The sequence below is a fragment of the Helicoverpa armigera genome, chromosome 16, assembly GCF_030705265.1.
Source record: "Helicoverpa armigera isolate CAAS_96S chromosome 16, ASM3070526v1, whole genome shotgun sequence".
In the NCBI taxonomy this organism is placed as follows: Eukaryota; Metazoa; Arthropoda; class Insecta; order Lepidoptera; family Noctuidae; genus Helicoverpa; species Helicoverpa armigera.
Genome location: NC_087135.1, coordinates 7,418,552 through 7,429,810, shown reverse-complemented (window position 1 = coordinate 7,429,810; position 11,259 = coordinate 7,418,552). Strand labels below are relative to the sequence as shown.

Here is an 11,259-nt window from a genome sequence, read left to right as displayed (position 1 = left end):
GGCAGTACTCAGTCATCCGGGACCTTCTTCCAATCGTATCCAAATAATAAAGTGAACAATTGATGATCTACGACTTTCTTTTGGCGATGGTTTTAAGAGCCTTGAGGTTAATTGACATCAAGCTTCATCATGTAATTTTAGTCTATACGAATATTGCAAAGGAAAGCTACACTATTGTAGGTGAAATCGCCAGAAACCGCTTGTGGCTAATTATAATCAATAATTTTTTAGTCATCAAGTACCCGGTTTGGAACTCTACAGCCTATCTCCGTTTCTAGATTACAACCTATGTATCTAAATCTCAGTCGGTTGAGCAGTTTCAGCGTGCAGCCTGTGCCTACTTTTAACCAAATACCTATATAAATCCAAATGTTCATATTTTTACACTTTATGAAATAAAAATAAGTACTTATAAAAAATAGTGCTAAAATTAAACTGTTCACGTAAAACAAATCATTCTTAGTTGACAAATTAACTTCGCCTTCGTGCAGTTTTTTTGTTTAAAGATATATTAATCTTAAGACAATGTTCGTGATTAAGTAAATTACAGTGCGTAAGAGTTGTAAGAGGTTGTTAGACGATCTTTTATAATTGTATCATTACCAGCCAAGCTAGATAATATCGCGAGAACTTAATAAGTCATGAAATATGAATTACGATTTTAATTTAAATATCTATCATTTTACAGATGCCTTGGTTGGTTCATTCAACTTTTAAAATTGTAGGTTCGTGTTTCAATAGTTTGACATGTAATAGTGCATTGAAATATTATTTCAATAAGTTGTTAGTTTCTTTACGTTTTGTCATTTGTTTCAAATAATTTTAATAATTTCGCATGCAATAGAAGTTCCGTAAGTACTTATTACCGCTCACCTCCTTCATTTCTCCAAGATGTACTCATCATTCACAAATTGACGACACATAGATGGATAGGTAATAAAATATAGGTGTTAATTCAAATACAATCAATTGCGATCTTTATTAAATTATTAAGCTTACACTAAGTACAGACCTATCCCAAATTATTGCACATCACATTAGGAAGAAGACACGAAAACTAATTTTGTAATAAATAATTCAAAGCATTGTTTTACATTATTGCGTTCTACTTAAAGATATTAACTGTAATGTATATTGTTCTTAACAACAGCCTCTTCTTGTACATAACGTGTTATTTACATTTAAATGGTGCTTGATGAATACTCTGCTCACTTTCATATTAGGCAACCGTCGAGATGTTATCCAACATAGTCACTTAAAGTGCTTCTAATCTCATTTTATATTATTTAATTTCATGGCGTTAGTAATCATAATAAATCCTCTTCTTCTTTCCTTCATCCCACCTTGATAGATCCTTTCCTCTTAAAAAATCATCAATCTTCATTCTTTTAGTCAACATTGGCTCCTATATTTACAGTACCCTAACAATTATTAACAATATTTGGATCTAGTAAGTATAACTTACGACGATGTTCTTTTCTTTTCATTTCTCTCACTTTTGTTCTTAGAGAAGGGCGTTGGGCCGGACTCGTTCTTGTGTTCCGGCTTCACCATACGTTTAGGGTGTGAGTGGTAATTTCTAGGGTAGGATGGGGGCTTTTGTTTACCAACTGGTGGTACTTGACGGTAGCCTATCGTGTATTCTGCCTCAGGATTGTAGTTTTGTTGAAGTACCGACTGGCTGTATGATGAAGGCACCGGGTGCGAGTTCACGTACGACACTTTCTCTGTTGAAGGGTTGTGAAGGAAGGTCTGTGGTACCATCACTTTGTATGGCAACTGGTACTTTGAATGAGGCATGGGAGTAACGTAGCTTACAGATTGAATAGCTCCAGAGTTCTGTTTGCCAGCCTTGTAGTGTGTCGGTAGTACGGTCGCCACTGTGTGATCCTTGCTCGGGTAGTTCTCTGACAGGACTAAACCTTCGTCATCTGCCTGTTGCTCTTGTTGCTCATACACATAATTTTGCTGGCCACCTTCATCGGATTGTGAGGCGTGGCTCGACTGTAAGTTCTGCGATTGATATACTGATTGAGATTCAGGCTGTTGCTGAGTGTGCTGAATTCGGGTAAAGTATTCGCTGGAAATGTGAGAAACAGCCGAGTCTTTAGCTCCTTCGTAAGTAGGTGCAGAAGTTACAGCTGATTCGTATCCGGCCGACACTGAATGCGAATATTGTTCTGGAGATCCATAATTAGGAGCTACAGTGTTCGAATGTTCATATTCTGCCTCGGCATGTGGAGCGGGTGTTCCATATTCAACACCGGGAGTACCGTATTCAGCGCCCGGAGTTCTGTACTCAGCTCCAGGAGTGACAGCAGTTTCATAGCCAGCACTGACCTGTGCAGGCGCCTCATATTGAACCTGGCCACTAGTATACTGAGCACCATCTGCTCCTTGGTTCAGAGATGATTGATGATCATGAAGCTCTTGTGAACTCACGTGTTCCGTTTCTTGTTCGTATTGTGATGAAGGCAGGTAAAACTTTTGTGAGGACACAGCGGACTGTGGTGTGTATTGGTATTGGTACTCTTGTTTCTGTGGCTGCGAAGGTTGTTTGTAAATAGAATATCCTTGAGGCATCGACATGTACTGGTGACGAACATAACTTGAAGGGTATCTAGCCATAACAGGTTGTACAGCCGAGTATTGTACTCCAGCAGAAAGATGAGCTTGTGTGTATGATGGCTGGACGTATGGGTTTGCGTAGTGCTGAGGCTCCTGTTGAGAAGATCCACTCTGACCATGGCCGCCCTGGCTGTAACTTTCCTGATCTTGACTCTCGAGGCTTTGAGAACTGGGATAAGCCATTACTTGAGGAGCAAACCTGTATCCAGCCTTTTTAAAGTACTGGTTAACTAACTCTTGTAAGTTCAAATGGTTTAAGTAGTTAGACAGTGGGTAGTTTTGTGGCAGATTAGCGTATAGTTCAGCTGAGGGGTTGGTCAGAGACGAGCTCGGTATTCTCAACACTAAGACTGGAACCACCTTCTGTTCTAAATGAGAACCGGGTGTACGTAAATGATCTTGGGTCAATCCAACGTTTTGGTATTCTGGGTTTTTGATCAGCTGGGTTGGGTCTACTAAGTAATCTGGCATGACTGATGGGAACTGACCACTTAAGCCGGAGAATTGTTCTCCATTGTATGTGGTGTACAACGTCGAGGGATGTTGGTATGAGTTACCGCTTTGTTCAGATGATGAGTAGGATGCAGGCTGGGGCGCTGGTGTGTTAAACTCAACCGATGGTTTCTCATAGTGGTACGCAGGTTTCTCCTCTTTCACAGGTACTAATTCATAAGCTTGTGAAGTCTGAATTTCGACGCTAGTTTTAAGCTTTTGGCCTGATTGATCATAATGATTGAAGGAATGTGTATTTGCTGGAGGAATATCTTCTTGGGAATAAGGATAGATCATGAATTTTCCTTTTTCTTGAGCTGGTTTTCCAAAGTAGGAATACGTATAGCCGTTGTTTGTTTTGTATCCGTATCCAAGATTGGCGTCTATGGTACGTTTACCTTTTGACTTTTCAGTGTCGTTAACAATTTCAATGGCTATAACAGCTGGGAAGGTTGGTTTTCCAGGTTGCTGTGTTTTTGACTTATCTTCGCTGACATTCTTCTTCTCTTCTTTTGGTGCTTCTTTATTGATGCCGTACTTTGCTTCAACGTCTCTGAGAAATTTCTTCTCATCTGCCGTTAGTGTTGCATTTGTTTGTTTGTCTTTATCTTTTACTTCTGACTTATATTTCTTCGGGTCTGGATCGGCAGTGGTCGTCGCTAACGCCACACAAACCAGCACCTGGAATTGATACGAATAATTGATTAATATAAAATGTAAAATAAATATGATCACATATTACTTATTATTGAATGTTGCTAATCGGAAATGCTAAATACATTTAAATTACTTAATCAGTAATTTATCGATTAAATAATTAGTATTTATTTTCCGGGTCATAATTTGCGTCTAATAACGTCATCGTCAAAACGGTACACATGCAGTATGCACCTGTCTACAAACAACTCTATAAGGCAGTATTCCAAACAGGTATAGAAAGATGTAGATTGTTCTCAATGGCATGTGTACCAGCAGTGACCATCTGTACAACGTTCCATTAGCTGTTCGCGTGCTTCTCTCATCGTTCACTCTCTAAGCGACCACTGCAATTAGGTAACATTATATTTATTTCTTAGTATTCCAACATTGAGTAAATCTTGTGAAATTTTACAACTGTTACGAGGCAATGATGCCTGATGATCATTTCATGTAATGCACATATCCGCATGTGAATTGACGCACATACATATGTCATTTACAATCATTATTGGCATTCCTCCGTAATGTGAGCATACGCTTTTAAATGTAATATTAAAATTATTAATGAGACATAAAATATTTTTTGTTATGATTGTTAAGTAAGCGGTTCACAAAAGAATGGCTAGTGGTGTGTGGATGCGTGCTATCATTCCCTGCGATCTGTCGCTTGCGCAAGAGTGATTTTCTCGCGGTGCGCGCGACCCGCTGCGCCTGCGACTTTCCACGACCTCAGGTTCTCGATGGTTACCTCGACTGATTAATTAACGACATGTTCACATTATGTGGAAGTTGTAACTATGAAATTATGTAACAGTTGCACGCTCACCGTCGGCTTGGTGCGAATTTTACATCCGCAGTTCATTAGTTCATTCGTAATAATGCCGGAATTATACTAATTGATGCAGATAAAGATGAAAAAGTGAATGAGCTCTCTTCTTTAACGATTGTTATAAATAGCAATATCCGCATAACATTACATAGGTGTGTTTGATATAAATGTAGAAATAATTACAATGCACCACTGAGTGGTGTCAAGCGATGATCTCGACATGTTCGTGCGGTTACCGATGCAATACGAGATGAAAGTAATAGTCGGGAGCTGATATAAATGTTCAGAGAAAGTCGGAGGCCAGCGTCCAGTTCAGGATTGCGAAATCGAATAACAATACGTTTCCTAGTTACGGCCTCGCTCCTGCCAACTTTAGATAACTGTAATTTAAAATGTGTTCGAATCGATCCTCTTTTGTTTTGCCTTAGCAATGTTTGTACGGGTTCAAGTAAATTATTGTATGTCAAAAAGATAGCGTATTTGGTTTTGCTAACGGTAAAATGAGAGGCGTGAAATCGATTTTATGCAAAAAGTTTACAATGCAATGTAAGCAAACTATTACGAATATCGCACAAAATCTTTAAATTCATCGTTTCAAATACATATTTGCTAAAGCGATTATTCTCCAGATATAACATCTAGAAAGCCTTTATTATTTAAGGTTTTGACCTTAAATAATAAAGGCTTTTAATTGAAAGTAGGTACCTATGAAGTATCTCCGATATTTCCAAAAAATATTTATTGAAATTGAATCTGATTGGACAAGGAACTTAAACGCACATGATATTTTTCAATATTGTAGGAATGCAAATAGCATTGCTATTCACGGTACACCTTCAGGTCACACATAGTCTGCATGTTTGTTATGTTGTGCTTTACTTTAAATAGCTGGACTTGATGTACTTTGCGATATATGTAAGTACACATATTAGTCAGGCTTTTTATTAATTAATAAAATTTAAGTGATAACTTTTGAATGGATAAGTTTAACAATGTGGCCTTAGCTATTACACAAGCCATTTATGGTGAGTTGCCTTAGTAAAGGTATAACGATAACCAGACTATTTTCTTGCAAACGCCTGAATATGGTTTGGTTATTAGAGCAGCTTTACTGAAAACCACTTTTGTGGTCTCCCGGTATTGGCTAGGTACGTCCAGTAGTTCATTACTGTCTAAATGGCAATCATACTTATGCTGAAGATGAAAATGATGCCAGCCGCAAAGAATTTTGATCATTAAATAAAAATAAGGAAATCGCGTTTTGGTCTAATTACAGGTAATGTAAAAATAAAATAAAAAACATCCAGAACTGCACCCGTAAATTCAAGTCTACGAAAAAATAGTTTTAGATAATAAAAAATTTATCACTACAATGTAGTCCACAAAGTTGGTACAACTGTAATAATAGAAACATTTACATGAAATGACTATTGTTACATAACTAGATGAGTCTATCTTCGTGTTTTGTAATTCTCGCAATGCACTCGCGTCTACGCATCAATGTCTATGATCTGATGACGGTGAACAGCGAGCGCGTGCGCACACCATAATTCGTTAAGTCATAAGCTGTAGATTGGAAAATAAATATTTAAAGTGTCCTTTTATAAATTGATTTAGTCTTTAGTTAGTAGTAACATCCAGTTTCTTCATCAAAAGTTAAAGCCAAAGTAAAAGTCAAAGTAATTCAATTTTTCTGTTAGTTTTGCTGTCACTTTAGCCTTGAAAAAACGAATTTGACCGTTACTTTTACTTTAGCCATTACTTTAACTTTAACTTTTGATGAAGAAACTGGCCGTAAGTCACTATTAAATAAAGCTAAACTAAGTTAAGGATTTAAAGATACAGTGACACCTTAAATTCTGTTTTCTATGTAGAGCAAAACGAAACGTTGAGGTCAATAACCCCAATAGAAAATTCGACATCCGTGCAATTTTTATGCGAAATGCAAATTACGACTAATTTCTAGTGCTTTACGGACATTATATCATTATTATATAATAATCAGCTACATATTAAGCCGACGGAATATATCAACCAATTATGCAAGCATCTAATAAGATAATTTAATGCGGAAAATTCGTGCATAATCTAACTAATTCCGTAAAAAAACGGAAATAATTACGTTGTATGACCATTTGCGTCTACCGCGTGTTATGTGTTATATGCGTTATAGTATGCATGTGTAATGTGTGTAATTGCAGTTAGAAGAAGCTACACATTTGTGGCCATAAATCACTGTCCTATTTTTATGAAGTATTTATTGGCACACCGACATTATTATTATTGAATCACCAACAAATGCACAAAGAGATACAGACGCCAGCAATTCAACCTACCTGAATCTGTCACATTTTACTATGAAGAACAAAATGACTAGCGGAGAATTCTTAAGAAAGTAGCGAAGTACCGAAGTGAACTTTAAAATCTAAAAGTTACTATGATGAATTAAAACTAAACAGCAAAGACAATAGTTTGTAGCAATAATAAACTCTCACTATTCGCAAGTTAATTTACAACAATAGTTTTACTACTACTACCGTATTACGTCTGCATGCAAAACTGTAGAAAGTTCAAAGACTCTAAACAATTAGTTTTAATATCATTTAGTATACCCGCACACTGAAGACTTTTTAGTGAGCCAATAGTTTGATCGGGCGCTTGAAGTATGGGGTAGGTAGCCATAGGAGTAAAAACATAACAACGGTCAGGTATTTAACCGGTATCAAACCTACTAAAAACTTTGACAAAATTCCCGATTTTGTTTAAAAAATATTTTTCTAACCATTGGGCCAGTTTTTGCCCTACTGTTTAGTCTGTAGTGTGCGAGTAGGCTTAACGATGATTGATAGCCGTCATAATATTGATCAATCAAAACGAACATATAGTTATGAACTTAATTACAAAGAGCGATCCTCATTTTAGGTGTTATATCACCGGCATTGAGCAACCGCATATTTTAATTATGATGACACAATATTATAACAGCCTTAGTTATTTAAATGTCGTCAATTTATGCCTATTAAAAGATGAATAAAAAATGCAGTTTTAAGCTAACTACAGAACAATGTGTTACCAATTTAATACAGTTGCTTTGAAAATGAATTGAACACATTAAGTGACTGGTTTTTACTTCTCCGTCTATGAAACTTAATTCGGTCAGTGGGTTATCCTTAGTGCTCGCCTCCATAATTTCGCTACTACAATGTGACATCAAATTCAGCGTCTATTGTTTCTTTACGTCTCATTTGCACTCAACCTGCCTGCTCTATATAACCTAAAGTAATTGACGGTTGAAATCACAAATCTCAACTATTTACAGCCAGTTCACTTCACACAATGCAAACTTTCATCCACTACATACTTGAGTGTGTAAGTTCATACGATCTTTAACATCAGATAATATTACATTATCGCGGCTTAACCACGTTTTATTGACAACCATATCGAAATTGAATGTAAACTAAGATTTATGTGCAGTCAATTCTAATATTTTACACTCATACACAGCTAAAATCTATTTGCGACATCAAAGAAGGTATGACTTTATAGTTATTGCTTACTACATAGATATTTCCTCGTTTCAAGAAATATTTCTTTGACTGGTATTTAGGTGCAGACGAGTACATCGCGTACGTTTATGCACAACTTCCTTTTAGTTAAGTAATTACCTATAGCGTACTATAAACTTTATATTATGTTAGCAAATCCTTCGATGTTCGTACTGTTTTAGGAATTTTTCAAAATGATCTGTAGGAATTCTTATCTTTGGGAAAGAAGCAAATTAACTAATCCAAAACTAAATTACTTTACAATCAATAGGTCAGTTTTGGTCATCGACCGGGTCATGACCACGCTAAAAATACACGCAATGCGATTTAACGTTGCGTTTATCTGATATCTTTAATCTCTTAAATCGGAAGCCGAGCCCAATATAATTGCGTACTTATGTAATACTAGAATAAGCACAAAAAGATACAACTTTCAGTATAGTCGGCAACTTAAGGGAACTTGCGATTCTTATCGATATTCAACTGTTTGTTGACATAAAAGCTTGTATCAGTTCTAAAAGCCTGTTATGGAATTGCAAACTCTAAGTAAACCTTAATAGGGACTCTTTTTGTTTACCTCAGCTCATGGTGTAATTGAAAGCATATTTAAGTAAGGTGACCTTGTAAACTTGTATAAGGTATACCTTTTGTCTTCTTGGGGAAAAGAAAAGTCCCTTTCTACTAAAAAAGTAAGTTTCTTTTCTTAAAAAATAAGTAATACTGAACCCCACACTAGGATAACCTGTCTCGTTTGACTTAGTGCCTTTTGTCTGTAGTGGAGCAACATACAATAAGGATTATCATATAAGCTATAACGATTTCCTAACATTTCTACACGTAGAGCAAAGTTTAAGAATATGAGAAGAATTAAATGTCGCAAAAGGCAATCAGAGAAAGGATACTTAGTGACTTTCGTCTGTGTTAACATAATTGCTTTCTAATCAATAGACATAAACCTATATCATTAAAACCTTAGACAACTTCCTTATCAAGCTGCTGGACATACATATTTTATTGCACTACAGTTTAATTTTACGCCTATTTGACGGCCTAATAATTAGTTCTTATCTAGTCTAGCATATCGTTTTACTAAGAAATAATTTGTACTTATATAATATAGAGGAAACTTTTTTGTTTCTTTGTATGTTTGTACCCTGAAGCCTCCAAAAGTACTGAACCGATTTAAAAAAATCTTTCAATGGTAAAAAGCTACACTCTTCCCGAGAAGCAGAAGCTATATTTTATCCCGGTACGGGCCGTAGTTCAAGAGCCGAGTGAAACCGCGGCATAAAGGCTAAGTTAAAGGTATTTAAACGTTATGCGGAAGAATATAAACTGGATTCCACTGATTACGAAACTGCATTATAATAAAATGTAAATATAGATGTTACCGCTTTCAACGTGACCTTACACCTCGTTTATTTACATACGAAATTGAAATCGATCGAACTCGAAAGTAGCGTGAAATTGAATAATTGCTATTGATCAACAGTTAATAGATTAATTAATGCATGCAGTTCTTTTTATTAGTTTCGATGCATCAATCACCAGTATTAACATATCAATATTTAGACTCGTTTATAACAGTAATTTCAAAAATGCCAAAACTGAATAACATTATTATAGCGGTAAAGAAGTTAACGGGGCCTTTGAATGACTTTATGCTAGGTACATGATTAGCTCAATTAGGTACAAGTTCAAATGTCAACGTATTCTATAAAACCGATTACGAAGGGACACAATAACTGATCGCAACACTGATGAAGATTGAGAAACAAACTTGAACTTTACGCCACTTACGAATAAGCATTACTCTTATATAACTCAAAAACAACATTTACCAGTACATATAACCGCATGATGACGTCACCGCGCCGCACTTTCTGTCAAAAGAAAACAGACTTATCAGACCACGGCACTACACATCACATCACTGTTATCACGTTATCACATACACTGTTTATACCTGTGTGTTGTCCGGAGTGGGTATATGGAGCGAGCGGGTACATGCAAAGCAATGGTTCAGCCAAACACAACGCTACGTTCTTTTATACCTCGGAAACATTCCCACGAGATGCGCAAGAGTCTCCGCTTGACCGAAAGCGCTCACTCCGGTACAGCGCTACGCGTGTAGTCCACGCGACCAACTTGATTGCGTGCTTTCACAAGCGCGACCAGATCAATTTCTTCGTTACCTTTTTTGTAGTACTTTCACGGTGCACCTGTGTTTCAGGTATTTCTTTAGGAAATGCAGTTTTTATGTCAGACGTCTATTAGCGAATTGGCGTTAAATCGACTTGTGTACCGTGACGACAAACTGCACGATGCTCGCTTACGATTTCAAGCGCTTTGGCCTTACAATTTACTTGGTATCCTCATTAACGCTTAAAAGGGTCCTGATATGATTTATTATAAACTGCATTCCTGGCACTGGACTACATTCCTTAGTGCGTCGAGCATCTGACGCACCTACTAACCTTTTCAATTCAAATACATTTTCTGCTAGCTAGCACGAACTATGCCTATTTAAATTACTTAAGTACTTTACCGCAATCATTTATCGATGGAAATCAGTAGTTTATCTAACAATTCTTTAATTTGTCAGAGATCAATGCCGTATGTCAGAGGTGCTGACATGTTTGACCTTTGTCACTTTTGCAAATGTAAGACTTGTCACTGACGTTTTCCATTACGACTTTACGACGTCCCTCCATACAATAACATTACGAGTGAACATTGCAAAACATGACATACAAAAAAATCTTTAAATATAAGTAAATTCATCAAGTCCTAGTAGTAGTAGTAGTAGTTATAGCCTATTTATCGTCCCACTGCTGGGCACAGGCCTCCTCTCACACGGAGAAGGATTGAGCATTAATCACCACGCTTGCTCAATGCGGGTTGGTGATTTCAGACTATATAGTCCAGGTTTCCTCAAGATGTTTTCCTTCACCTTTTTATCAGCCATTGGTGTCTAAGATATACTTAGAAAGTACATACAAACTTAGAAAAGTTGCATTGGTACTTGCCTGACCTGGATTCGAACCTACGACATTGAAGTCC

General features: G+C 36.7%; 1 protein-coding gene across 1 annotated transcript; it reads right to left on the bottom strand.

Moving 5' to 3' along the window:
• Positions 1 to 950: 950 nt before the first annotated feature.
• On the bottom strand, positions 951 to 10,274 carry LOC110379349 (uncharacterized). Its single transcript, XM_021338991.3, has 3 exons — positions 10,163 to 10,274; positions 10,038 to 10,079; positions 951 to 3,801 (listed from the first exon to the last, which is right to left on the bottom strand). Exons 2-3 carry the CDS (start codon positions 10,053 to 10,055, stop codon positions 1,462 to 1,464), a joined length of 2,358 nt encoding a protein of 785 aa, XP_021194666.3. The 5' UTR covers positions 10,056 to 10,079; positions 10,163 to 10,274; the 3' UTR covers positions 951 to 1,461.
• Between the last annotated feature and the right edge of the window lie 985 nt (positions 10,275 to 11,259).